The sequence below is a fragment of the Pseudomicrostroma glucosiphilum genome, assembly GCF_003144135.1.
Source record: "Pseudomicrostroma glucosiphilum strain MCA 4718 unplaced genomic scaffold BCV69scaffold_3, whole genome shotgun sequence".
Classification (NCBI taxonomy): Eukaryota; Fungi; Basidiomycota; class Exobasidiomycetes; order Microstromatales; family Microstromataceae; genus Microstroma; species Microstroma glucosiphilum.
The window spans coordinates 1,052,013-1,079,048 of NW_020289915.1; the positions used below are offsets into that span (position 1 = coordinate 1,052,013).

Genomic DNA, 27,036 nt, shown 5'->3' on the forward strand with positions numbered 1-27,036 from the left:
CCCGCCTACATTCGTTCATTCAATGAGTCGTGTGAATCCGTTCCGTTCCGGTCTCGTTTCCCTTTCCGTGTGGCTCAATGCACGAACGGTTCGACCACTTCTTCCTACCGCTCCTTACTCGCCTACGGCTGCTACTGCAATGGGCAGCTCCGTAGCTCATGGCTCGAGGACGTTACGTGCGCTCACATGGACAGCAGGACGCCGTAGAAGTATCCCACTCAGGCCTCGATCTACTGGCTTGCTCGAAGAACGGCTTCTACCACCTCTACCGAGTCGGCCACAGGCAGGTGTCCAAGGACAGCGGTATTTCGCTTATCCTCCCACGCAAGCTCTCTGGAAGTCGCCGATCTCACAATACGTCTCACGAAATCCGAGCAAAGGGAAGGAGAAGGAAGAGAAAGCCACAGAAGAGGCAAAGATTGGTTTGACGCTTGAAATCTCGCAGCAAGATCTGGCAGACTTCCGAACAGCAGGAGAACTTCTCAAAGGTAAGAGATTCAGCTGCAACGGGTCCCTGCTTCCCTGCGCCTCATCATGTTGATAGCTCAGCATGTTCTTCTTGAACAGCTCGAATGCCAAAAGCGTATCCTAACTTCTTTGCAGCAATACCTAAAGACGGCCAGGACCAGCTGGGCCTTGCAATCTCTCTCTCCGAACCTCTTCCCTCCGATGCTACAGCTGCAATTTTCGTTCCTTTTAACTCCGAGCACGCAGCCGGCCGACAAGCGTTCTGGTATACTTCTGCTTATCTGCTTGGAGCAGCGCTGGTCCAATTACATGGAGCGGATAGGTGTTTGCTAGCCGGATCGCCGAGGTTGCTTGAGTCTGGTGCAGGCGGAAGCGGCTTCTCTTATGAGCATCTACTGAGACCACCCGAGCACGCACCAGAACCTGCACTGACTTCTTATGCCGAATCGGTCGAAGCAGTGGGTCGTCTTGTTGCGTCGCAGACCCTTCAGCCTACACCCATCTCCACAGAGGACATTGCTCAGCTGGAAAGCATCATCGCCAAGATGGTCTCCCAGAATATGCCCATCCGGAAGGAATTCGTGAGAAAATCTGAAGCAATCGAGTTTTTTAAGAGCAACCCTTTCAAGATCGAGAGGGTGCTAGCTTTTCCAAACGATAATGTTGAAGTGATACGCCTCGGGGACAGCTTTGTCGATATCGCGCCACAGGGCCCGGTGCTGCCTGACACCGGCGCTGTCAAAGCGCTCAAAGTGACAGAGTGGTCGACAGCGACCTTTATACCCACCGATCCCTCTCACCCAGCTACATCTCTGCCAACATCACAACATCTACAGTCACTACGCGGGATCTCATTTTCGAACGACAAGCTTCTTAAAGCTCATCTGCAGGCGATTGAGAAGGCAGCGGCATCGTCCCATCACGCGATCGGCAAAGCCCAGCACCTCTTCCTCACTCATCAGTCCTCTCCAGGAATCCCCTTCATGCTGCCGCACGGTGTTCGTTTGGCCCGCAAGATGGAGAGGGTGATACGTGATCTGTATGATGTCCACGAGTACGACGAAGTCATCAGCCCACAGCTGTATAAGAAGGACTTGTGGGTCCGAAGTGGACATTGGCAGAACTACCGTGATGACATGTTCAGCGTCGAAGGCTTCAAGGAGAAGGACATGAGGGAGGAAGAACTGGCTCGAAAGACATCAAGTGAGCGCGATGGGTGCTGCTCTGCTCACTCCAGCTCTACAGCTGTGGACGAAGCTTTTGGTCTTAAGCCCATGAATTGCCCAGGCCATTGCATCATCTTCGCCTCGCAGCCTCGAACGCTCAAGGACCTTCCCATTCGATTTGCAGAGTGGTCGCCTCTCCACCGCAACGAGTCTTCTGGGTCCCTTTCTGGTCTGACGAGGGTCCGACGCTTCCACCAAGATGACGCGCACGTATTTTGCGCTCAGTCACAAGTGGCCTCCGAGATCAGTACAATGCTGCACATGCTATCAGAAGCGTACAACGTCTTTGGCTTCCCCCGCTTTGAGCTAGTGCTCTCGACTCGTCCCGCCAACTTCATCGGGAGTATCGAGGAGTGGGATCGAGCAGAGCAAGGATTGAAGGATGCGCTGGACGGCACTGGTCTCAAATGGGAGCTGAACGAAGCAGACGGAGCCTTCTACGGTCCAAAGATCGACGTTAGACTGGTCGACATCTTCGGCCGCAAACACCAGACAGCAACAATTCAGCTCGACTTCCAGCTGCCACAACGCTTCGACCTCTCTTACGAAGATGTCACTGAGCAGCCATCAGGCCGCGCTCGTCCTGTGATGATCCACCGCGCAATTCTGGGAAGCGTGGAGAGGTTTATGGCTATCTTGATCGAGTCGAGGGGCAATCACTGGCCCTTCTGGATCAGCCCACGACAGGCTCTAGTCGTGCCTGTGACAGATACGGAAGAGCTGAGCGCATACGCCCGCAAAGTGCAGAGGTACCTTTCCCTTGGTATCTCTGCTGAAAGTGGTGGATCCTCTGGTGCTGAAGTGGGGCCGCGACCTACCCAGGCTTTCCATGTAGATGTGGACCGCTCCACTGATACCCTCGGCAAGCGCATTCGGAAGGCACAAGTGGCACGATACAACTTCACGCTCGTCGTCGGTGAGCAGGAAGCCCGCAACGGGACAGTGCGCGTGCGACTCCGTGGGGGCGGCGAAGCTGGTGCGGAAGGTGGGCAGCAGGAAGATCAGGGCAGAGTGCAGAGGTTGAAGACGGCAGTTGGGGACGCTGTAGAGTGGAAACAGGACATGGGCGAGTGGAAGCTGGAAGGTCTCAGGGAGCTCTTCTGCAAGCTCGACAGCTGGCATTTGTAGGGCCGGAATAACGATGCAGGCGTCATTGGCCAGAAGCGAATGAATGTACGCGAATCAGATGAACACCCCAGATGAAGCTATTGTACATGCATGCGAATGTGAGAAAGGAGCGTATAGTGATGTCTTGTGGCTGTGGTAACTTATAGAAAGCGAAGCGGGACTTATTCGGCGAGACCAAGCTCATCCTTAATATCGGCAATGTGGATTCTGCGCCGCCGGAGAACTTTCTCCTCTGTCACAACGTTGCGCAAGTCTTGACACGCGAGCTGCAAAGGTCAAATCCTCCAGTCAGTGCTTTGCGTCCAGAAGCAAGCGGAGTGATGTAGAGCCAACTCACCTGCAAAAGTCTGTCCACAGAAAAGAGACGCGAAGTCATGCTGTGCACGTGTCCGTAGAAGGCGGCGGGGGACGTGGTAGCTATGAGTTCCTTCTCGTTCATCATCAGGATTGCTACGGCTACGCGGAAGAGGATGATCATTCCTTCGACGAAGAGGAGGTCCCAGACGCGGAAGAGGGTCTGCGGCACGAATGAGGCAAGACGAAGGGATGTTCAGTCAATCGTTCAGGTCTCTCATGTAGTGCCGTCTCAATACTCACCTCAACGGGAAGGCAATCGGTGTAGAGCGACAAGAACCAAGCAAAAGTGACGGCAGGCAAATCGACGCCCAAGTCCTCTAAATGATCCGCCAGCTTTGGTATCAGCTCGCGGACGAGATCGATCAGTACTCGCTGATCGGCTTGAGAGACCAGCAAATGTGAAGTGTAGTAATCCTCTGGCAGAATCTTATCAATGATGCACACCAGCACCCAGAAAGCTTCTTCCTCGGTGGCGTGTGTGAGCAGCAGAGTGGCAGCAAGATTGTTCATACCCTGACAGTATCCGGTACTCGGGTTGTACCAAGAGTACGCTGCGAGGACCCGCCGCAACTTGGGTACGCCAGGTCCATCACCTCCAAAGTAGATGTTGGTGGGCATAGTGCGATGCACGTCAAGATCGATCTGGACGAGACAGGGATTGGACTCGCTGGCGTGCTCGTTGAGCAGATCCTGGAAGAGTCCGGGCTCTGCCACTTCGCTTGCACCACTGCATTCCGCCCAGATCTTGGGTCGATGAGCCAAGGGGATCCCTTCCTGAACAAGGCGGAGAAATTGCTTGCGGTCCTCTTTCCCTGACTTGTCGTCGCCCAAGAGACGCACGCCGATGAGACCGTGATGGTATTGATCTTCAGCATTTGGAGTACGACCATCGGCCAAGAGGCCGCGAGCGGTTTTCGACAAGCTCTTTTTTTCTTTGTCACGATCTTGTGTGCCCGACGCATTCTCAGCTGACCGTGTCATCACTGTGCGGCGATGCTGAATGAATGCATCCCACTTGGCCTTTTGGACTTCTTGGTGCTGAGAATGCATGACCTTGAGCTGATCAAGAAGATGACGGACCGTCTCGGAAGTCGCTTTAGGTTCACGCGTCTTAGAGGTGCCTGTCGTGGTGGTGGGCTCCTCATCATGGCCTTCAGGAGCTTTCGAGGGATCGCTGGACAATTGAAATTCCCTTTCTTGGCCAGGACTGGTGGGGCCAGCTTCTAGGCCGGAAGATGCGCTGACTTGCGAAGTCTCTGTCGAGGGCCTACCTCGGGCGATACCCAGCAGCCTGACAGGGCTTGTCTCAGGAGAGCTGTCTGCAGGCTCGGTAGTGGACTTGCTTGGAGTGGCAGGCATGGCGTCGGTGACAGTGTGGGACATGTCCTCACTTGTGCTCTCTTCCTTCGCAATGATGCTGTCCGCGTCCGTGTCCGTGTCCGCCTCATCAGCTTCGCTTCCACTTTGCCGATCAGAGCCACCACGGGCTGCCACCCCGACCCTGATGCCCGTCAGACAGGCAGGAGCTGGGGTGGACGCCTTCCGGGCCTGCCTCAGCAGACGAACGTCAGCCGGCGTGGCATCGTAGACAAAGCCGAACACATCAACAGCTCGGTCGTCAAAGCCAATGGCGGAAGACCGTACCGGCTGAGGAATGACGAGGTTTCCTTTCCCACCATAGACTTCGAACTCGTCTCCAGAACTTTCGTCGTCATTGTCGCCGTTACTGATGGGTGCGCGAGTGGGTCGGCGACCCGTTTGAGAGAAGAGAGCCAGCGTTGGCGGCTTGCCATCGAAAGGAACAATCGCCTCCAGCTCTACTGGTAGGCCAGCTTCTCCTTCGACGCCTGGTGGGCCTTTGCTGGGCGTACGAGGCTCGGCTGCTGTCCTGTCGGCAAGAGACGGTGCTCGATGCTGAGTGCTTCCATAGCCAATTTGGCGCGGTAGACGGGTGACATTTGGTTCCACGCGTGAACGGGACGGAAGACGCACCTCACTCCGTCGTCCACTGAGCCGGCCCACAGCTGCTGTCCCCGGTCCAGAAGCAGATTCGACGATGGCAGCAGCAGCTTGTGCAGCTACAGACTGTGCTCGTTGCTTCTGTTTTATGCTGGCGCTGGCGACTGGACGGCATTCAGATCTCTCAGTAGACCTCGCAGACTCGCGCTGCACCGGAGGCTGGGTGCCAGACGGTCTCCGTATGGTTGTTTGCTGGCTGGAGCCTCGATTCGGCGGCTCGTCGATATGAAGTCCTTCATCTAGAGAATTCTTTACCACGTCAACAGCCTTTTGGGCCACCTGCTGGGAGATCTTACGACCGCGGTTCTGTAACAAACTCGAAGCGTCGTTGCCGAGGATACGGGTAGCGAGGAAAATCGCCTTGACCGATGGAGGTTTGGGTAGAGCTTTGAGATCGATGTGGTGAGCTGGGTGCTCAGACGGCGATACTGGAGCTGAGCCTATCGCTTCGTGGAGTGCAGAGATCACGTCTGTGCCAGACGAGGTCCGATCTAGCTGAGGGTGTATCGATGTTGAGTCATTGGGGGGCGCCTCAACTCTGGCGACGGACTGGACAGAAGTGCTTTGATCACTTGGCCCTAAGGGTAGAGGTGCAGACTTGGCCTGATCCAGGACTTTGCCGTCCGCACTGGGCGAAGCGACAGTGTCAGGAACCACGGGTACTGGTGGCGCCCCCTTTTTGCCCCTTTTCCATCCAAAGCTGCTGAAGAACCCTGGATTGGACGATGAAGTCCGGAGGCTAGGCACCGAGGGAAGGGTTGTAGATCCCAGCGACGCTGGAGTGTATGTGTTCGCGACAGCGCTGTCTGCGTTCACTGCTGGAACAAGAGTCGATTGTGTCGTGGCAATAGCTTTGCGGTCTTTGCTTTCGTTGTTCCACGGCAGCAGACCGTCTACCGCTCTTGAGCTGGAGCGCCGTGCGCTGATCGGCGAGCTACCGGTAGTTGATCGACGAGAGCTGCCGAAGCTGACAGCTGCCTCGGAGTGGCTACTACTTGGTGTGGGCAATGCAGAAGATGTGCCATCGCTCGAGCGGGAGGCAGACTGGGTTGTGCCCAAGTCCGGTCGTGCATCTTTTGCGGACCCCTGCTGTAAGGAAGCGGCACGAGCCTTAGCAGAGAGGCGAACGTCCGAAGAGACAGGAATACCAGAGCTGCCTCCGACGTGAAATTCGTCCAGCATCGCCTCTTGAAGGGAAACAGGCAAGCTTGGCTCATGTATCATTTCTGCAGCACTGGCCGCTGATCGAGGTCGCCTTTCTCCGTCCAAGCCGGCAGAGCGTGAGTGAACGCTACTGCGCCGTGTGGAAGGGTAGGCCGGCGTATCTGGAGCAGATAGCCACGTCCTCTGGGCAAGCGTCTTGACCTGCTCCTCGACATTGATGCTGACCTGCGGCATGTCAGCAAGAGCCCTAGCAACCGCTCGATCGATCGTGCCCGCCGCAATACCATGCTGTAGACAGACAGCATACATAGCCTCCTCCCTTGTTTCCGATCGCCTTTTCATAGCGTCCATCTGCGTAGCAAAGCGCTCCTGCTGCTCTCTGAGACTCTGCCTTGCATCAGTGACCTCTGACAAGGCTTCCGCAAGGGCTCGAGACAGCTTTCTGCAAAGCTCGACGCTTTCCATCTCTTGCAGCTTTGCTGCTTGAGCGAACATGGCAACTTCGCCTAGCACTGGCGAGCTCAGGCTATGCTGAGGCGTACCGGCCTGTACAGTAGCGAGCGATGGACGCGAAAAGGAAGGCGAGAGCTGCCGAGGCGAGCCCCCGGGCCTGATCGTTGCGCCCATCAAGCGCTGCAGCTCAGCATCGGACATGAGATGTAATCTTGAGAGAAAACCCGTCTCATCCTCTTCCGAAGCACTAGCCGCGTCTCCATCGTCTGGTTCCTCGTACAAGTCTCGAGGCTCCCGGAGATTCTGATGTGCCCGGCTGTTGGGCCGCGGCTCGCTGGGAAAGAATGGTGAAGAAGGAGCATTTGCTCTTGAGGGTGGCCGACTAGTTTGCCCACTTTCGGAGGGTCGTTTTCCAAGTCGACTATCGCTACGACGGTCGTGATAGGGACTCTGCAGTCCTGTGGGTCTGGAGGCTGGCAGGGTCTGGGCGTTGAGACCGGGTTGCCCTGAGGGAGATTGTCCTCTGAGAGCAGACATCGATGATCTCGGCGTAAGAGCCTCCGACTGTGACCTGGTCTCATCGTCTTCAGCACCGCCTTTCTCATACCTCCCCTCGCTAGTATCTATCAGTCGGGGCCTCCTTTCGCCTGGGGTCTTTCCTCCGTCGTCTTCGCCATCGTAGCCTACTTGTCCTGCTGAACTGTCCCTGACGCTAGACGTCGCCTTGGGAAAGGCTGCAGCCGTGGTATCATTTGATTGTAGACTTGACTGTAGTGCTTTCAGGTCAAAGTAATGTCGCCCTGCTGACGCTTCGATACCAGAAGGACGCGTTTGATCGTCATGTGACGTGCCAGGCCGAGAGGAACGCTGCGAGGAGGTGTACGAGGACGAGGCAGCAAAGGCGGACAGCGGGTCAAAGAGGGGATCGTCGCCAGCAGCTGGAGCACTTCCTGCTGCTGACCCCATCCTGAGATGACAAGCAGGTAGGCTGCAGTTGTGCTCTCTCCACGCAGAGGTTGTGGGATTGGTGGTGGGCGGATATAGGAGAGCACAGCAAGGGGAGACAACCGAAGCGAGCTCTTCTCCACTTTTGCGGGAGCGTGTTGCACCGAGAGCAACACTTCGCTTCGCATCTTCTCCGCTCATACGAACAGCTTCGAGCATCCCAACAACGCAGACCAAACAAAGAGTGCTCGTACCTCCAGACTTGATCTCAGATCACGACAGTCTACTTCGACTGCTTGCAGCTTGGAGTCAGAAGCGCTATCGCGTCGCAAGTGAATCACTGCTTCGAAGCATCATGATCCGAAGGCCTCCTACAAGCATCCTCGTCTCATCAAGCGACATCGAAGAGCTCAAGGCAATCAGAAAGAAGGCAAGGGAGGAGAGCTTAAGCACAGCAGATCAGCAGAAGCCAGACACGCCCTTGCAAGGTCAGCCTGACTCAAGCCAACATCCCGCAGACAGGCGAGCCGGAGAGAGGAGGGAAATGACGGCAGCTGAGCGAATCGGCTTGACGAGGTGAATCACATACAGACTTCTACCACAAAATGTCTGCACATCAGTAATGTGTCCCTCTGATACCTAAGCTTTTGACTATGGGCTCGACATCATCTGGCTTCTGGTCCTTTACCATTCTTGTGGCGTACTGAGTGACCTCCTGGGGGAGCCAATATACGGCTTCGCCTTGACCGGTCTCTGGCGTCAGAGCCTCATGGACCACAGCATACTCCAACACTGATATCTGGGAATGAAAGAGCAGATGGCTCTGGTGTGGCAATGTAAACCGTCCTTCAATCATCAATGCAGGTTCTTCTCCATCGCCCTCGTGAACTGACTGACATGGCATGGTGACCCGACGGAAACGAGGGTAGGTGGAGAACGCGTCTCAAAAAAGCCAGACCCTCAGAGATGCAGTCCTTCCGTTTTCCGTCATTTCACCATACCCCTTCGCTTTCTCGCAGTCTTCACAGGCGATAAAAAGCTGAAGCTTGCTCGTTCTGGACAGTGATAGCAAGAGCGTCGCTCCGTCGTCAGTAGACATGGCGTCGGCGGCAGCATCGCCTGCTGGAGGGAAGCCAGGTGTTGCTCCTGCCGCTGCTAGTCCTCTCCCTCCCCTCATTCCCATCTCCCTCATCGATGCCCCCGCCCAGCGACTCTGGGCAGTCAGTGCGGCTGGCGCTGTTCAGGCATACAAATTCTTCATCCTCTTTGCTTCAGATGACTCGTCAGCATCGCTGTCTTTCGCTCTGCTCATCGACCTGGCTCTTCTCCTAGCCTTGTCAAGGCTGAGGATACCGCGTCTAGCCTTTTCAGATGGGAAGTGGGTTGCCATCGGAGCTCTGGCGGCCCTATTGGACTGGCTGCTGATGGGAGGCTGGCGGACAATGCTGAGTCTACTGGGCATGGGATCGATCAGCAGTTGGCTCGCCACTCTCTTTGGCGATACATTCTCAAGCTCCATCTCCTTGTCCGAGGGTAGAGTCCGGATAAGTGACTTGGTCAAGCCGGGCAGCCATATACTGGGACAGCATACCATTCATGTGCTGCCCTACAGTACTGCTGCCTTCTCTCCCTCGCTCTCTTCCTGTCACTGCATCGGTCCTGGAAGGCCCGATGTCAAGATCCCCGTCCTCTTCAACAACACAGAGCCACACTGGCTCCAGTACAGTGTCACCCCATTTGATGATCCTGGCAACCCAGCTCTATTCAACGTCACCATTCACAAGGGCGGATTGACCACAATAGCTACAGAGCACCGCGACGAGCTTGCTGAGCATGCGGACTGGGACGAAGTCGAAGCAGAGCTGGTCGGTTCGGATGCGCTTGCACGCAGGGAAGGTTCCGCGAACGGCCCGTCTCCTCGGTCTGCCAAGACCAAACAGGGCAGGAAACTAGCAGCGAAGATGTTGGCATCGGAAAATCAGCAAAGAATGTATCAGCTACCAGTCAAGCATATTGGGAGGCTCAGGCTGGAAAGAGTGCTGGATCGTAGTAGAATGGACGCCAGGATTTCACAAGGCGAGATCATGGTTGTTGGCTGCCCTACGACATCCTTCGTGCAGTCAGACTCACTGTCCGATCCTCAACACAAGTGTCCGGGTGACAAAGCGCAGCTTAGCGTAGCCGTACGAGGACTGGCCCCTCTCGAGCTATCGTATACAAGAGAGTGGACCGCTTCCCACTCTGGAGCCAAGCCGGAGACCCAGTCTCTCAGTATCAGTCACATCTCGAACACTAACATCGCAAGTCCCCTTGTCGGCGGTGAAGGATCGTCGACAGAAGGCGCCCTGTCCGTCGCCCTGGGGCGGCGACGTGGCTCTGATTTGCAACAGCGACGAGACCCAGACTTTGGCTGGGCCGTATCGCAAGAGGAGGTAGTTCCCATCTCGCTCGACATAGCGCAACCAGGTAGCTATTCGTATGAGCTGCGTACCGTCAAGGATGCGTGTGGCAACATTGTAGACGTGCCCTCCTTGTCCAAGCACGAAGCCCACAAATCGTCATCGGCACTCAAAGCATTGGCTGCGGGCGATAGCGAACTGCCACCCGTCTACCGCCGACAAATTGAAGTTCACAGCAGGGCTCATGCCAGCATCATTGGCTGCTCCACAGAGAAGCCTTTACAGCTGTTGAGAGGAGGGCCGCCCAAGGAGCTGATGCTCAAGGCGACTCGAGTGGAAGCTGATGTGGAGTGGACTGCCTCGGTGCGCTTCCAGCCAGAGGAAGGATCTCCTGCTGCAGGATGGAGGAAGAATATGACGTTTGGCAAAGACGGTACGGCGCGTATGGCGGCAGCTCTGCCCGGTCTCTATCTTCTTGAAGGAATGGAGGGAACATTCTGCACCGGCGAGATTGGTTCGCCTTGGTCATGTCCGGTGGTGGAGGTCCCTCCTCCGACAGCGGATATCTCTTTCTCTGCCATCGAAGACATGTGCGCCGGGTCGGTAGGAGTCAACGCCATGGCCATCCTCACTGGGCAGCCTCCATTCCGGCTTTCATACGAAATGAAGAGAAGCGGACAGCCTGCCCGTAAGCAAGAGCGCATCATCGAGAGAACTCGAGAAGAGTTCGAATTCAGGCCTTCGACAAAAGGAGCTGTGGAGTACCGCTTCACTGGTCTTGCCGATGCCAACTATCGAGACATTCGATTGGATGGGCCTGTCTTTGAACAGATCGTCCATCCGCTTGCTAGCGCGCGGTTCACTCACAGTGGTGGCTCGCCACCACAGCACGGGCGGCGCACATCGTCGCCCTCCAGGGACGAAAAGATCATTATGAGGAGCTGCGAAGGCAACCGAGCTCGAGCCGATATCGTCCTTGAGGGGACGGGACCCTTTGATGTCACATACGTAGTACGTAGTGGCTCTGGCAAAGCGGATGCCGAGCAGAGGACAGTCAAAGGTATCAAGGGGCCCAATCATACCCTCGATATCGACCTACCGCCGCACATCAACACACATGGAGGCACCCTCACCGTGAGCTTGGTCAGCATCAAGGACGGTAAGAGCTGCGAGCGTCCCTTGACAACAGCAGACGTCGTCGTCGAAATTCGGAGAGGACGACCCACAGCAGCATTTGCGATTCCTGGGGCTTCGCGAGGAGAGACACGGACAGGACAGACCCAGATCCTGGAGGGCCGCGAAGCCCGACTGCCAATCCGACTGGAGGGAGAAGCGCCTTGGAAGGTTGAATACCTCCGAGACGGGGATGCGATGCCTGTCACCACCACAATCAGGCAATCGGAATCCGAGCTTATCGTCGATCGACCTGGCCTCTACAGCCTTGTTGCTGTCCACGATGCATTCTGCGATGGCACTGTCCCAAGCGAGTCTGCTCAATGGCAGGTAGCTGTGGCCAAGAGACCATCGGTGCACTTCAAGGAAGACTCGGGTGTCAAGAGCAGCAAGAATGGATCTCTGATTCGCCGTTCAATTTGTCAAGGCACTCCCGACAGTGTTTTCCTCGACCTCAGCGGCCAATCGCCGATGGAAGTCACTTACGAACATCGGTCGCCTTCCTGGTCGGTGCCAACGGATCAGGAGAGGGAGCGGTTCCTTAGCAGCGATGGCGCTTCTCGTCAGAACGGGGGAAGGGAGCGCGACACATTCACAACGGCTCAAAATGTGACAGCTTTCCAGCTCTCGACAAGTCGTCCTGGCTGGCACACGTATGAGCTGCTGGAGGTTGGAGACACCGTCTATCCTCTCACGGCTTTGAAGGCTTCCAAGTCACAGCGGCTAGAGCAGATGGTCCATTCTCCTCCCTCCGCCGCCTTTGCACCGCAGGAGAGCAGCAGCCGCAAGAGCAAGAAGACCTTCTGTGTGGGCGATTCGTTGAATTCACAGCGCGATGTTGCCCCAACAGTACAATTGAGCGGCCAGCCACCCTTCACTCTCGAATTTGAGCTACAGAGTACCTCCTTCCGTCGACAGGGTGGGTCGAGACGCTTCTTGCGTCGCAACATTCGTTCGCACACGTACACCCTGGGTCTAGAGGTAGACGAGGCGGAAGAGTTCAAGTTCGACACGACGGGCAACTGGGGCTTCCGAATCCTCAGTCTCGAAGATGGCAATGGCTGTCTCACCACGGACACTTCGGGCGTCGGGCACGCTGCTCTTGGTGGAATGGCGAAGAGTGCAGCTGCCCATATCGAGGTGGCTGATACCGCTAGTATTGCTGCAGTAGGGACTCGCGAGGACTACTGTGTCGGCGAGACTGTAGACTATATGTGAGTACGAGACTGCACTGATCTTTCAAAGGTAATTTGCGGACTGACTAAGATCTCCCCCTGCTTACGATCATCTCATCCACAGCCTTCAAGGAACCGCACCCTGGACCGTCACCTACGCCTTCAATGGCAAGACTTCCACCGCCAACGTCAACACTCGTCACTTCTCCCGCGTGGCCGAAAAAGCCGGTACGCTCGAAGTACGCAGCGTAGCTCACCAGCACAACAGCTGCAAGCGCGACCTCTCCCCACGCGACGAGGGCATGCGCAAAGTCATCCATCCTCTCCCCTCTGTAAAAGTCAGAGATGGCGCTAATTTCATCGAGGATCTCCGTGAGGGAACACAAGCCGAAATCGTCTTCTCCCTCAGAGGCACACCGCCTTTCTCCCTCACCTACCAGCGACTAGAAGCGGCGGACTTTTATGCTTACCCGAGGGTACTGGAGGAGCATACCATTTCGGGGATTTTGGAGGATGAAGTGAGATTCTATGCTTCGGAGGAGGGAACTTGGAAGGTGACTTGGTTGCAAGATCGGTACTGTAGCGTTTCGATTGATGGAAAGGGACAGAAGACGGGTCAGGGGAGAGCGAAGTTGGCGATTATGGATGGTTGAAATTTGCTGGGGCGCTGCCAATACAACGATTCTTGCCTTTCAATTATTGAGTGTCCATGTGTGTGGCCGTCATCTCATCCTGCACCAGCCCATTCCACATCACCACCTCACCTCTCTCCCTTCCTCCTCTCATCATCCCACAACCCTCCTTTCCTCCAAATGCTCCCCTCGGTGAAGATGGCTCCTTTATCCCCATTGGGTCCAAAGCTCGACTTGGGTCCCCCAGGAGTGCTCACTGCGTCGATTCCTCCAGGGGCAAAGGCGGCGCGTAGGTGCTTGACAAAGAGCTCGGGCCGCTCGGCGGCTGCCATGTGTCCGCCGGTCGGACTGCGGGAAGAGAAGAGGGGGAGGCGTCAGGCATTGGTCTTTGCCTTCGAAGGGTGAAGAGGGTGAGGATACTCACGCTTTTGCATACCAGCGCAAATCGCTCACGTTTCCGTACTTTCCCACCCACCGCAGAGGAGCGTCGATGATCTCATCCGGGAAGCCCGAGTAGGCAAAGGGCACGTGAATCTTGTATTTCGAGTTTGTGATGAATTCCAAAAGGTGTTCATTGTCGCTATAGCTCCTGAAAGAAGTGGCAATGCTCGATGTGACCCAATAGAGCCATGCCTCGTCGAGAAGCCAATCGATGTTGAGCGTCTCGTAATTTGGGAAGAAGGTCTCGATTGCGCCTTTTTCACCCTTGCGTCGATCGGGACCACGCTCTTCACTGTCCTCTTTGACATTGAGGCCCATTGTAAAGTAGCTCATCCAACCCAGCAATGCAACGGGAGAGTCGATACATCCGAAGCCGAGCTGACTAGGTCGATTCGCCTGCACGGTATAGTAGACTGAGCCGTGGTGTACGTACAAGAGCGACTTCTCTAGAGCGCGATAGCACTCGGCGTCGAACATGTACTTGCCGACAGCAAGAGTCGCCCATTCTGGCATGACCAGCAGAGCACCACTGACCGTCTTTCCGAGCGGGGTAGGCAGCATCGGGAGGAAGTTGAGGTGGCACGCACGACACCCCGTCCCATCAGCACGACTTCGCCGGGCTACCTCGCGGGCGACGATGCTTCCCCAGTCACCACCTTGGACTCCGTAGCGTGTGTAGCCGAGGCCGGTCATTAGACCGTCGTACAGCCGGGCGATGGCAGTGAATTTGCCCAGCTCGGGTGTGGGAGCCGGTGAGGAGAAGGTATAGCCGGGCATCGAAGGGGCGACTACGTGAAAGGCTATAGCGGAGGTGGAGCGAGTGATGGTGGTGTCAGCAGCAAGATAGGAGGCTAGGCAGAGCAGGTCCGATACACCCACCTTGGGCATCTGGATCTTCTGGTTCAGCAAGGGGCTTGAGGACACTCAGGAATTCCTTGAAACTGCCAGGCCAGCCGTGGCAGAGGAGGAGGGGGATAGCGCTCGGACGAGTGGAGGGTTGGTGGAGGAAGTGAAGTTGATCACACCAGTCGACCTTTGTAGTGTAGTGTGGGTATCTGTAGGCGGGAGCAGGCGGGAGCAACACAGCATCGGCGTTAGTAGCAGGGCCTTAGCTTGGGCTACCAGCTGGCACTCTCACTGATTGAGCTCATCTTCCATGGCTTTGAAATCCTTGTTCTTCCACTTTTCCAGCATGTTCTTCATCCGCTCCAAAGTAGGAAATGCTTTTGGGTTGAATTCAGCAGCGGCTCCTCCATCCCTCTTGTCGAGGGGCAGACCGGGGTAGAGAGGGGCAGCCGGAAGACGCGCATCCTGGACCTTGCGGTGAAACTGGTCAATGTCGGCCTGATCAAAGTGGATCTTGTAAGGCTGCGGCGGAGTGATGGAGGGAATGTCGTCGGACGGTGATGCCATGGTTTGGGCGCTGTGATGGTAGTGAAGGTGAGGTGGTGGTGTGATGGTAGCAGCCTAAGGCGTCATGGCATTGCCGGCTCTTCTTGCCGGTGGCTCGTGACAGGCGGTAGGGCAGTCCAAGTGCGGAGCTGCAGGCGCATCTCAAGTGGAGTCACCTGCACGGGGCACAACCAATTGTCCGTTGATGCAGCACACTCACCATAGTCTACCCAGGCTAGGATCAGTAGAACTTCTTTTCCCCCCCTTCTGACTACCCTCCACCACCTTCGCCTCGTATGTCATGACGCCCGTAGCCACCAATGCCTCTCTCGAGACCATCCTCTCCTACCCCGACCTCGCCGGACCCACATCGGACGCCTCTAGCCATGCCAAGTTCATATCCCTATTGCGCAGGTCCATGGTCGGACTTGGCTTCTTCTACCTCGCCGACTCGCCGCTGGAGAAGGAGAGAGAAAATGTATTAGACCTCAGTAGACGCTTCTTCGATGTCAGCGTAGAGGAAAGGAGACTTATCGATCAGAAGGAGAGCAGACATTTTAGTGAGCGTCAAGCTGTGCGACAAATTAGCAGTGCCCAGTGGCTGGTGAGCTAGTAGAAATTGACCAAAGCTTGTCTCATGGGAATCGCAGGAGGCTACTCTGATATCGGCACGGAATACACCCAGAGTAAGCAGGATAACAGAGAGCAGGTGAGTAGACACCCGAATCTTCGGTGCCTAGACATTGATGCTGACCCTGTCGTCTGTGCATCAGCTGGATCTGGGCATAGAAGCTCCTGCACTTCCCACGTCCGTTACCAAATCAGCACCGTATCTCAACCTCTGGGGCCCAAAGTGAGTCCATCATCTGACAAGTCAGACTATCCTTCACATAGAACTGAGCTCATTCGCCACCCCCACCGCGCAGCCAATTCCCTGCTTCGCCACCAGAGCTAAAGGAGGCGGTCCTGCGCTACATCGAAGCCGCCGAGCAGCTGACTATCCAGCTCACTGCGGCCATCGAAGAAGCACTGGGTGTGCCTCCCGGCAGACTTCAAGATCAGCTCGGTCTCACATCCAAAGATGCGGCCTTTGCTGCCATCCGGGATCTTGCCAAGAGGCAGGAGGTGTCAGACGCTCCGCTCGGCGCAGAGGAGGTGATGGCGGCTTTGCCAAAAGAGATGCCTTATGAGAGGATGAAAATCGTACGATATGGAAGCGAAGGGAACGAGCAGGGAGTGGGTGCTCACAGAGACGGAGGATGGGTGAGTTGCTGTGCCCCAGAGCGTAGCATGCCCATCAAGCAGCTGCTGATCCCAATTGCGCTCCTGCCACCAGATCACCCTCCTTGCCACGGACGACAAGCCTGGCCTTCAAGTAGAAGACTTCGACGGCTCCTGGCTCGACGTACCCTATCGTCCCGGCTGTATCCTCGTCAACTTTGGCCAGCAGCTCGAACGCATCAGCAGCGGTCTAATAAATGCCGCAACACATCGTGTGCACATCTACCCTTCACCCGCCCCCCGCCTCTCCTTTCCCTATTTTGCCATGCCCAACCTGAGAGCACTCATCGCACCTATCCCCCGTGAGGAGCTTTCGGAAGAGGTGCTACAGGATTGGTCAGCGGCGGAGAAGGCGAGGGGGGGAGGGGGGAGGGTGTCGAGCGTGCCGGAGAAGGATTTGCATGGACTAGAGAGGGAGGAAGCGGGCCTTTCGGCCTGGAGGGGGATTATACGTTCCCATCCGGCGACGTATCAGAGGTGGTACTCATGAACCCACCAAGTAGCTTCTACCTCATCTGCTTTGACGGAGGGGTTTTGTTTTCGGCTTGCTGTGTAAGTAATTCCACCGTATTCAATACCTCACAAGTGGACTGTCTTATCCTCTCCCGTGCGTAAAGGTCTGTGCGGATGGGATGCCTTATTGGAGATGTTTTGGTGGATGCTGCAGGATGCTACGGTCAGGATGGTACATATGTTTGGGCCCACTATCGCTTCGCTTCCTCTTCAACCTCATTCATCATTACTCTCTCTTTGCTTCCAAGGTCTCTCACCATTGCCCGCCTATCCATGTTACCCGCTCAATTGCTCTTCCCACCACCAAAGAAGTCCCTCACTCCCTTCATCACGTCCGTCTTGCCTTCATTCTCCTCCTCCTCAGGCTTGGTACCCTCTCTCTCCTGCCTCTCCTTCTCCTGCCTCTCCGCCTCGGCCTGTCTCCTAGCCCTCTCCTCCGCCCCCGGGTCCTCCGGCACGTCACCCGCATGGAAGACAATCGAGGGACCAGTCCCATCCGGTCCTCGCTCGACGATGAATGGTCTCTTGTTCGTCTCCTCGCCCTCTTGACGTGGAGAAATGGAAATGTTCAGGTCTTGCTCATCGCCTGTTTCGGGGTGGTTTTGGTATTCCTTGACAAAGTGCTCGACGGCTTTGATCCGTGGGGAAAGACTGGCATTGCCTCCACCACCACCTCCTCCTCCTCCGCCGCCGCCGCCTCCATTGGCTGCACTGGCTCCATTCGCCCTACTGGCAAGAGTCGCAGCGCTTTCAGAAGGAGTGGGAGACCCTGGTCGCTTGATCATGACCTTGTCCATAGCTCGGGGTCCACCTCCCGTAGCTGCATTCTTGGAGGCAGTCGAGCCTGGGGCACCATATTTGGACCGCAGAGGAGCACGCACAGGAGCATTGCCCGGCTTACGCTTCGCCATGACGTCCCTAATCAGCGGGCCCAGACTGCTCGAAGGACCTTGCTGTGTGTCCTTCTTGCGCTCGACCTGGATTTTGTTATGCACGTCGACGTAGATGTCGGTCTCGTCGATGATCTCCTCGCCGATCATCTCCTCTACGATATCCTCGAGGGTGACCACGCCCAGAGCTCCTTTGTTCTGACCTGGATTCTCAGAGACGAGAAGCATGTGAGAGGATCCGCCTTGGAAGAAGTTAAGGCAATCCAAAAGAGTGAGGTCGGGACTGTAATCGGGAGGGGCAGAAGGAAAAGTCAGGAGTCAGTCGCTCTGCAGGTTCATCAAAGGGCTGCTTCTCTCATGACTCACCTTGCTTCGGGCAGAGGGCTGAGGTTGAAGAACGATACCGGCTTTGCGTCTTCAGGATCATACGAGATGAGCTTCTTGACGAGGAGCATACCGTGGATGGCGTCGGGCTTGCCAGGCTCGTACACCGGCACTCTCGAGTATCCGGAATTGACCAGCTCAATCACACCTTCGTCATCCAAGATGGTGTCGGCGGACAGGGTGAACACGTCTGCAATGGGAGTCATGACATCCTTGACGCTCTTCTCATTGAGATCCAGAACAGCACGAATGATAGTCACTTCATCTTCGCTAAGGTTCTCCGCGCCCAACGTCTGATGCAGACTAACGAAGGTCTTGAGCTCTGCCTTGCGGTACGCTGTACCGTGATCCTCACCCAGGCACCAGTCTAGGAATTTTGCCGTGGGCCAGGCTACTGGCGCAAAGAGGAGCATAGTCATGTGGACCAAAGGAGCGCAGAAGGCTCCGATGGCCAGGCCATATCGGGCACAGACTGATTGTGGGACGACCTCGCCGAAGATGACGATGAGCAGAGTCGAAGTGAAGACGGCGGCTAGTCCTCCTCCAAAGTCACTCAAGAAGATAGGCAGGGTTTCGTTGACGATGACGTTTCCCAGGAGCAGGACAACCAGGACCCAATGCTTCCCCTTTGAGAGGAGTCTGAGTACCTTGGATGCTCGAGCTCGCTCCAAATCGGTTCCCGAGCTGGACAGAACTTGCAGGTGAAGCTCGTCTAGACCCATGAGAGCTAGTGTGAGACCAGCGAAGATCCCTCCGAGAAGGACGAGACCCTACAAGCGCGTTAGGAGGGGGCGTAGGTGATCAGTAGAACGAAACTTCCATCCCGATCACAATTCAGTCACTCACAGCAATCGACAGCATGCTAATGGTCAGCTCAATACCTGTCCTCGCCGGAGCCTCATCGTCACCTCCTCCGTGGCCAGCTACCGTATATGCGTCGTTCGCGCCAAAGGCATCGGCCAGCGGAGCCGCGAAGACGTGACCTACAGCGCTAGAGAGGAGCACGGCGAGTTTGACAAAAGGCAAAGCTCGTGTGTTCAGAGGGGAGCCGCCCCGTCCAGGGAAGGAGACGGGAAGGGCCGAGGTAGAGGTAGCCATGGTGAGAACCGCCGTAAGGGTGCGGTGCAAGCTCTGAAGTCTTTCTGTCCTCTCTTTTCAGCCGCTCGCAGTCGCCGAGGTGGTTTGGGTGGGACAGGGGATAGACAGAGGCAAATCCGTAGCTTGGAGAAGAAATACAAGGACGGGAAGAAGCAACAATGGCTGGCACGAGGGGTGGAGAGTAGCAGCCAGAGCTCATGGAAAAGTGTCAGCCCACTCACTCACGCTCCCGGCGTGTGCGTCTTCCCTCGGCAACTGCCGGCGCCTCCGCCCACTGCAACCGTCGGTACGGCGATGTCATCGACTGCGCGGCTGCAGCTTCACCTCGTGCTCCGCTTTCCGTCCGACGCCACGCCATCCCTCTTTGCTCACGGCCCTACTTCAAAAAAAAGTCAAGACGCGCTACGGACAGAAGACGAGAGCCGACGCCGACGTAGCAACAGCTGTGCTCGCTTCTTGGTTGCTTGGAAAAACCGTCGGCTGAACGTCGCAATGCCGCCGAAGATTCCTCTCACGCCTGATCAGCAGAGAATCAGGGTAGGTATCCCACCTTTTCCAAGCATTGGGCGAGTGAAATATCTGTCGATGGGATGAGGTCGATGGAGATGGAAGCGAATGGGACTACAGTCCTTGTTAGACATCCTACTCCATCCTGGTGGAAGCATGTCACTGACGCCTGCCGATCTACCCTAATCCTGCATCAGGTGATCGTCCTGTCCTTCCCACTGCTGGTAGCTACAAGCTGTAAGTCTCTTTGAAAGCGCACGGAATGGTTGCTACATTCGATGCCGCCGGTCTGACCTCACTGCCTCTTGCTTTCAGACGTCCTTTTCAAGCGCTTATACCTTGGCGAGGAGCAGAGGACGCTCAAGCCGGGAGAGAAGATTGCCAGTCGTCCAGCATGAGGGTACAGCGGAAAAGAGCCAGTGTATACAGGCCAAGTTCATGATTCTTTTGTGAATAGAGAGACGGTCATCCCTCAAATGATAAAGATCCTTCATCACACCAAATACGATTCGTATCAAGACGTTGATACTGTGAAAACGAGTGAAGGGCAGGATCACGCTTCAATGTCTGCAGCGACGAGTGTCTCTTTGTCTGTTCCGCACGTAGGTCGACGTGAAGGCCTTAGATGTCTGGCGCGGGTCAGTGCCACTGCCAGTGCCAGTGCCGGTAGTCCGGCAGCAGATGGAACTGTGGACTCTGACCCCGGCGCAGGTACGCACATACGCAGCGCATCGTATCACACCTAGACCTCGACAGCAACACAGCACCGAGCACTCCCTGCGACGCGTATAATGCTAAATCATGCTATGTGGATGCTGACTCTGTGAAAACATTTATGAAGTACTTGACGTATAGCTGACCATTTCCTCCTCTGCTTCTTCCTCGATCATACTGGTCTTCACAGCCTCGAGCATGCCCAGCACGGTGGGTCTCCACGTGTCCAAGATCCATCGCTTGATCCTCTGTAGTAGCAGTTGGAACTGATACATTGTCTCGAGCTCGTCGGCAGCTCCGACCCAGACACGAACTAGATGTACTCCAGGGTTGACAACTGACCTTGTTGAATCTGCAACGGGGCCTTGTTGAAGCGGGAGCTCCTCCCTTCGGACGTCGAAGGCGACAAGGACCTCAAAGAGACAGCCTTGCGAACAGATGACGATTGTAGGCAGACGAGGAGTAACTTGGGTGTCGGGTCCTCGAAGGTAGCTGTCTCGAAGGGACTGGACCATTGCCAAGGCCTTTGCTGCACCATGAGCTGCCTGATTTTCCGCTGCGTATAGGCTACCTGAGTAGTCCTTGGTTACGGAGATTAGGCAGGGAAAGACTAACTCGGTACAAACGGGAGCAATAAATGGGTGTATGTCGCGCAAAGCCATGAGGTCCGAGAGGAACTTCTGCGAGAGAACTCGAGCTTGAGCAGTGGACAATCCGAAGGCACAATGTTCATCTGTGGCAAGCCCAATGGTGATGTCTGGCTTCGGAGTGGAGAGATGCCAATCGCCGTAGCTCACGGGTCCTATCGGCACTTCGAATCTCTGGCTCAAGCTGCTAAAGAGTTCTTCTTCCCTGAAGACGCTGAAGACGCGCCAATTGAGTGAGATCCAGTGCGGCTCCGGTAGCAGATTACACTGTGCGACTTCATGCGCCAGGGCAGCGGCAGTATCTCTCTCGGCAACCTCCCTCGGACTCAGGGATGAAGACGATTCCTTGTTCGTGATTCTGGCAGTCTCGGAGACGAGATTACGAGTAAGTTGGTCAGCAACGTCTTTGATATGGTCTGGCCATTGTTCTCTTTGAAGCTTAGTGACGAAGATCTCTGCAGAGCGAAGGTTCAATTTGCGGTAGGATACAGACTGCATTTCCTCGCTCGGTTCGGAAGATCGCATGGAGCTATCGCTGAGAGCGACGTTCAGGGGTCCGCTGTTCTGTCGACCAGAGCTCGATTCTGGATCAGTGGACATGCTAGCGGCAACATCGGGAGTCGAAGAAGTGAGCAACGGCGACTCAGAAATCAATCTATGTACGATGAGACGTCGGAACGGAAGCTGAGCAGGTGAGACCCGCGTGGCACGGCCGCGGCTCGGCAGTGGGATTCACCCTGGACCCTAGTCCCTGCGAGCCCTCGGCGGGGTAAGTGTGCCCGAGGTGCAGAGGCGCTAGCGCTGTGCCAGTCTCTTCTCTTCTCTGCGTTGGGCGTTGGGCAGATTTCTTCCTTCGAAGGAGATGCGGTGCGATGCACAAGCGAAGTGTAGGTCCTTGGCGGGGGAAGAGCGCTGTGCACCTCGCGTGAAGAAGGGTGTACGGGCGTGGCCTGTCTGTCGGTCTCGCGTCCCCCGTTTGGGAGAGAATGTCATTGGGCGGGGAGGCGAAGAGCACCCAGGCGCAGGGACGGAAGGAGGCGGCGGGGTGCGGATGCAGTGGGATGCGTGCGTGTTTGTCGCTTGTGCAGTGCCGTGCGCCCGTCCCTGGCGCCAATCCCCGCCGCGCTTCTCCGTCCCTGTGCCGACTGCCTCCCATCCGGCCACACCACTTTTCACCGACTTCTACTCTACCCTCTTCAGCTCCTCCTCGTCCATCGTTATTCCTTGCTCTTTCTGCACTCTCTTGACGGGAGCTTGCTCTGTCTCTGCTTCTCAACATACCGAAAAGTGCCCGCACTAGACTCCACCTCTACAGTCGCCCTCACGCCCCCTGCAACTGGATACTAGCGGCATCGTCTCTCGCGCCTCGAAGGCGCGACTCTGCCTGGTAGCAAGTGCCAGATTTCACCTTGCCGACGCCGTCGACCAACAAAATCAGGGCCTTGAGGTTGCGTTCGACCACAACAACTCCTTGACAGGAGCAAGCCACCTTCCCGGACTGTATACCCATTCTGTCTACCCCACTTTCAGCGGCGCGCCATGGTCGGCGTCTACCACCGCAAGTCAAACAGGGACCTCGCCGAGGAGGCTCGCGCTGGCGCGTCTCCTGCATCATTTTATGACACTCCCGCATATCCTGGCTCTAACTACAGCCAGCGTGCAGGGCCCTCATCGTCCAAGATGAATCCTTCCTCTTCTACACCTGGTTTGCCCAACTTGAGACTCTCTGGTTTCGACGTGGAGAAGATGATGGCCGGGGTTGGAGGCGTCCCGATGACTTCCAGTCCGTCCCAAGAGATGGACGAGCGAGACTGGTCATCACAAGCTGGCGAGTACGTTAATGTCAAGGGCAACCACCGCAATTCTCCTCGTCCGTACCAGCCTCCTCCTGCGTCAGCTTCTACGCGCGCGCCCACATACCCAGGTTCCTCGCCAGCAGCTACCCCCCCAAATCACTCCTCGAATTCTCTGTCCTCTGCTCCTCAGCAGTCTTCATACTCCCGGCGATCCCCTGCTGCCACTGCTAGCAGTGGAGGCTACTTCCGTCCAGGGGACGCCGTCAATGGCTCCGACTCCGGTCGAGCTTACATGGCTAAGTCAAGGAGCCAAGATCCATACGGCTCACCTGTGGACATGCCTCGGCCACCTTATGGTATGTCGAGCCCTCCAGCCTCTCCGCACCGTTCAAGACCGTCTCCGCAGCCGAGGGCGCCCTCTCATCGTTCTTCTGCAGATTATTATGCCTCCCCGCCAAGCGTTCATCCCCCTCCGCGTACCGAAGGTGTCACTCAGTGGATTGCTCGGGCGAACGAGACTGATGATCAACGAAGGGCACGGGAATGGGAAGAAGCTCGAGAGCGACAACACGCTGCCGATCGCAAGGAGCGCTACGAGGTCAAGGCGAAGCAGGCGGAAGAAGAGTCTTCTCGCAGGAGAGCTGAGTTCGAGGAGATGGAGAGACAGGAAGCCATCGCTGCTCGAAAACGCGCAGAAGACATAGCTCGAAAGCGGCAGGAAGAAGAGGAAGACAGGAAAAGAGCCATCGCAGCTGCAAGAGTCGAACGCGAGCGCCAGGAGCGCGAGGCAGAAGCTGAAAGGTTGAGGGAGCAAGAAAGGAGATGGCAGGAAAAGCAGGCGCGTAAGAAGGAGGAAGAAGCCAGACGAAGGGAGATGGAGCGTCAAAGGCAAGAGGACGAAGAGCGACGGCGTCGTGAGGATGCAGCTCGATGGGCAGAGGAAGTTGCCAGACGTCGCCAGATGGAGGAAAGACAGCGATTGGAAAGGGCTGCAGAGGCTAGGCGCCAATTCGAGGTTGCAGAAGCAGCTCGCATTAAGGCTGAGGAGGAGGCAGCACGGAGAAGAGCCGAGGCAGAGAAGGCTCGTATCCAGGCCGAGAAAGAGGCAGAACAAGCCCGGATACGGGCTCAGCAAGAAGCTGAGAGGCGGCGCATTGCTGCCGAGCAGGCAAGGATCAAGGCCGAAAAGGATGCCGAACAGGCTCGCATCCGGGCCGCTAAAGAGGCGGAAGAAGCACGGCTGCGAGCGATCGAAGAGGCCAGACTGGCAAAGATCAAGGCCATCGAGGATGCTGAGAAGGCTCGACTCAAAGCAATTGAAGACGCTGAGAAGGCTCGACTCAAGGCCATCGAAGATGAAAAGAGACGCATCGAAAAGGCAAAGCAGGACTACATTCGAGCTATTGCAGACGGTCACGCAAATATCGAAAGGGAAGACAAGGAAAATGTCGATCGAGGTCGTCATGAGGCAGCTATGGCTCAACAGCATTATGAAAGAGCTCGTCAAGATTACGAGAGAGCGCTGCAGGACTATCAAAGGCATATGGCTTGGTTGGAGACGCAGCAGCAAGACAGAGGACATGGTTCTCACGAATACTACTCATCGGACTCTGGCGTCAGCCTTCCGAGTACCGGAGGTCATGGAGAACACCAACAAAAGGCTATGGGCACCGGAGGCAGCCCGGATCACGGCGTGATAGGACAGAACCGGATGCCGCAGATTTTCACTCGCGAGGGACAACCTTTTGGCCCTCAGAACGGACACGCTGCTCCGAATGGTCAGGGGCCGCAAGCTGGATTCCAGAACGGCGACCACACTCGCAACAATGGCCCTGCCGGAGCCATGTCTGGCTTGCCGCATCCTGCCCCTGTCGAAGCAGCGAATGGTGCGCCGATGGTACGCTTCCAGCAGCCGGGGGAGAACCAGGGCATCCAAGCTCCTGTTCCACCTCCCGCTCCAATCACGAGAAGGAAACGTAATCATTTGCGCTTCATCTCTGCTCTGACAGTCGGTGCCCGCAGTGCCCCACAATCTGCTGCTGCCAAGTCCGGCCGCGATTTTGCTCCGGCGGTCCGCGTTCCGTGGGATGCAGGGATTATTGGAGAGAACGCTCTTCCGGACTACAACCCTGCCACCCTTGCAAATGTTGCTTTCTCTGTAGCTCTTGCAGATGTTAGCGATCCAACCAAGCCTAGGCTCAGCGAAGGTTGGCAGAGTCACGGGTATGGAGATCCTGACCTCATCACCTCTCACTACAAGGTGGTTGAGATACAAGACACCCGCCTCGTCCGAAAGAGATTCTTTAGGGACCCCGAGACTGGCGAAAAGCGGATCCGAGACTACGATGCCATCTTCGATGCGCTTGCCGATCCCTCTGAATTTGAGGAAGTCTGGGAGCCTTTCACGAGGGAGGAGCTCGTCTTTGATCTCTTTGGCCCACTCTTCTCCAAGACCACACCGGATGTCCTTGAGCGCATCGTTTCTCATCTCGACTGCGCCGATGTCAAAGCGCTCCGACAGACGTGTTCCGAAGTGCGAACTGCTCTCGATACTGACGCTAGCCGCGAAGTGATCCTGCGACGATTCCTTTACCCAGTCGGCTATCAAACGTGGCAAGATATCAAGACCACGCACACTAGGACAAGCTCAGACGTGTCCGCTGCGTCTTCTGCATCGTCTGCGCCGCCCCCGAAGCTCCCTGCGCTGCCAGAGCGAGATCCTCTCCCGATCACATTCCAAGATGTGGAAGGATTTTTCCTTGCCACAGAGGTCTTCCCGGAGTATGCACTTGTAGGCGCGGACTGGCTCAGCCTTCCGCATGAGATGGACGCACGGGTACCACGATTAGCCAGAGCCACGACGAGAGCCTACTCGCGCGTCTTGACTCGACTCAGGCTTCAACCCTCATATAAAGTGCCCTCGCCTCCTCCGTCTCAACCTCCAGCATCATCAGCAGGCTCTATTCATTCAGTTTCTGGAGCTTCGTCGCCTACAGCTGGCAAGGCACCTACTGGACTGGCGTCAAGCCCTCTGATGAGCATGAACATGTTCAGTCCTACACTCAGCGCGAATGGCCGAATCTCTCCAGCAGCAAGCCTGTCTACTCAACAGCAGCCAGTTGGATTGCCTGGACCTGCCATAGCCTCCCCGTGGAAACCGGGTCGGGTAGCTGTGTATCGGGTCTGGGTCCCATGTCGCGACAGAGTCTGGCTCAGCGACGAGGAGATTGCCAAGTGCGAGAGGGAGCTCTTCCTTGCGTCGGTCTGGCCTCTGCTCAGGCGCGGGGACATCATTCGCAACACTGCCATGGTCGACGAGGGCAACGTCGGCAAGCTCATCTTTGACGGGAGGTTCCTGCGCGACCTGTCCTTTGCCTTTGATCCCATCGGACATATCCCTAGCTGGCTCAATCTCCTCCTCTATCCACCAGCATACTATCACAACGTCATCAAGTCTTCGACTGCTTCGCCCATCCTCTACCTCGATATCCTTCCCTGGCGCGAGCAGATCATCTCCTCTCTCCGTCTAGTACAAGATCAAGTCGAGACGACTGCCCCAAATGGTCTCCGCTACCGTATCGCCAAATGGCTCTACCGCACAACGGCCAACGTCAAGGCGAGTCAAATCATTAGCGAAGAAGGCTTCCAGTGCGTCGACGAAGGATGGGAGGGCAAGCTGTTCTTCGAGACGGAAGGCACCTCGGAGCACGCAAAAGACCTCGTGCTGCGCTGTGCTGGACCTCTGGCCACCCCGCAAGCCAAGGCTAAGATCCTCGCTGCTGTCCTGGGCCAAGGGGCGGATGCAGGCGGACCGGCAAAGACGAGGGATTCGGCTTTGGCCCTTTTGAGGAATCCTGCTGTCAAGGATCGAGAGGGTAGGACGGTGCAGGTACAGTACCCCTTTGCGGTCATGCGCGACCGGTCTAAGCCGGGATTGATCTGGCTTAGACCTGTGCAGGAGCGAGAGCGAATCGCCTAGAGCACATCGCATGGCATAGTGAGGCACAAAATGTCTCTTGCTACCCGACGATCTTCATACCCACATGGACTTTGTTTTTTCTCTTCTACTATACTATGGACTTTTATACTACCCCTCCCCTCTTCGCTCTCCCATTTTCCCCCTCCCCCCCTTTCCTTTCCCCCACTTTGTCTACTCTACTCTACTCTACCCAAAAGCACATCGTAAATCGCACATTGCATATAGTCTCCTCTACTCTGCCTGTACAACCCTTTT

General features: G+C 56.2%; 10 protein-coding genes across 10 annotated transcripts; 6 read left to right on the plus strand and 4 right to left on the minus strand.

The window, feature by feature from the left end:
• The first annotated feature begins 115 nt into the window (after positions 1 to 115).
• Positions 116 to 2,914, plus strand: BCV69DRAFT_257349 (threonyl-tRNA synthetase). The gene is made up of 2 exons (XM_025490625.1): positions 116 to 488; positions 568 to 2,914. Exons 1-2 carry the CDS (start codon positions 140 to 142, stop codon positions 2,820 to 2,822), a joined length of 2,604 nt encoding a protein of 867 aa, XP_025349639.1. The 5' UTR covers positions 116 to 139; the 3' UTR covers positions 2,823 to 2,914.
• Positions 2,785 to 7,848, minus strand: BCV69DRAFT_281472 (TBC-domain-containing protein). The gene is made up of 3 exons (XM_025492000.1): positions 3,420 to 7,848; positions 3,160 to 3,339; positions 2,785 to 3,088 (listed from the first exon to the last, which is right to left on the minus strand). Exons 1-3 carry the CDS (start codon positions 7,779 to 7,781, stop codon positions 2,984 to 2,986), a joined length of 4,647 nt encoding a protein of 1,548 aa, XP_025349640.1. The 5' UTR covers positions 7,782 to 7,848; the 3' UTR covers positions 2,785 to 2,983.
• A 218-nt stretch (positions 7,849 to 8,066) lies between these two features.
• On the plus strand, positions 8,067 to 8,646 carry BCV69DRAFT_281473 (hypothetical protein). The gene has a single exon (XM_025492001.1). It carries the CDS (start codon positions 8,116 to 8,118, stop codon positions 8,338 to 8,340), a length of 225 nt encoding a protein of 74 aa, XP_025349641.1. The 5' UTR covers positions 8,067 to 8,115; the 3' UTR covers positions 8,341 to 8,646.
• A 112-nt stretch (positions 8,647 to 8,758) lies between these two features.
• On the plus strand, positions 8,759 to 13,599 carry BCV69DRAFT_281474 (hypothetical protein). Its single transcript, XM_025492002.1, has 3 exons — positions 8,759 to 12,546; positions 12,632 to 13,487; positions 13,564 to 13,599. Exons 1-2 carry the CDS (start codon positions 8,858 to 8,860, stop codon positions 13,158 to 13,160), a joined length of 4,218 nt encoding a protein of 1,405 aa, XP_025349642.1. The 5' UTR covers positions 8,759 to 8,857; the 3' UTR covers positions 13,161 to 13,487; positions 13,564 to 13,599.
• Positions 13,268 to 14,993, minus strand: BCV69DRAFT_297771 (alpha/beta-hydrolase; the record flags this gene model as incomplete). The annotated part of the gene is made up of 4 exons (XM_025494150.1): positions 13,268 to 13,487; positions 13,564 to 14,380; positions 14,460 to 14,635; positions 14,719 to 14,993. 4 exons carry the CDS (start codon positions 14,991 to 14,993, stop codon positions 13,268 to 13,270), a joined length of 1,488 nt encoding a protein of 495 aa, XP_025349643.1.
• Positions 14,994 to 15,336: 343 nt separating this feature from the next.
• BCV69DRAFT_234967 (Clavaminate synthase-like protein) lies at positions 15,337 to 16,698 on the plus strand (the record flags this gene model as incomplete). The annotated part of the gene is made up of 6 exons (XM_025489898.1): positions 15,337 to 15,532; positions 15,623 to 15,681; positions 15,746 to 15,825; positions 15,899 to 16,097; positions 16,152 to 16,235; positions 16,309 to 16,698. Coding segments are annotated over 6 exons (1,008 nt in total), but the record flags the coding sequence as incomplete, so codon positions are not given.
• A 149-nt stretch (positions 16,699 to 16,847) lies between these two features.
• Positions 16,848 to 19,326, minus strand: BCV69DRAFT_292920 (DUF21-domain-containing protein). The gene is made up of 3 exons (XM_025493818.1): positions 18,887 to 19,326; positions 18,023 to 18,810; positions 16,848 to 17,939 (listed from the first exon to the last, which is right to left on the minus strand). Exons 1-3 carry the CDS (start codon positions 19,136 to 19,138, stop codon positions 17,051 to 17,053), a joined length of 1,929 nt encoding a protein of 642 aa, XP_025349645.1. The 5' UTR covers positions 19,139 to 19,326; the 3' UTR covers positions 16,848 to 17,050.
• A 304-nt stretch (positions 19,327 to 19,630) lies between these two features.
• BCV69DRAFT_311287 (hypothetical protein) lies at positions 19,631 to 20,109 on the plus strand (the record flags this gene model as incomplete). The annotated part of the gene is made up of 3 exons (XM_025494848.1): positions 19,631 to 19,675; positions 19,843 to 19,882; positions 19,961 to 20,109. 3 exons carry the CDS (start codon positions 19,631 to 19,633, stop codon positions 20,041 to 20,043), a joined length of 168 nt encoding a protein of 55 aa, XP_025349646.1. The 3' UTR covers positions 20,044 to 20,109.
• A 369-nt stretch (positions 20,110 to 20,478) lies between these two features.
• Positions 20,479 to 21,606, minus strand: BCV69DRAFT_297775 (hypothetical protein; the record flags this gene model as incomplete). The annotated part of the gene is made up of 1 exon (XM_025494151.1): positions 20,479 to 21,606. The coding sequence occupies one exon, from the start codon at positions 21,604 to 21,606 to the stop codon at positions 20,479 to 20,481; it is 1,128 nt and encodes a 375-aa protein (XP_025349647.1).
• Positions 21,607 to 22,171: 565 nt separating this feature from the next.
• Positions 22,172 to 27,036, plus strand: BCV69DRAFT_281480 (hypothetical protein). Its single transcript, XM_025492003.1, has one exon. The coding sequence runs from the start codon at positions 22,546 to 22,548 to the stop codon at positions 26,779 to 26,781; it is 4,236 nt and encodes a 1,411-aa protein (XP_025349648.1). The 5' UTR covers positions 22,172 to 22,545; the 3' UTR covers positions 26,782 to 27,036.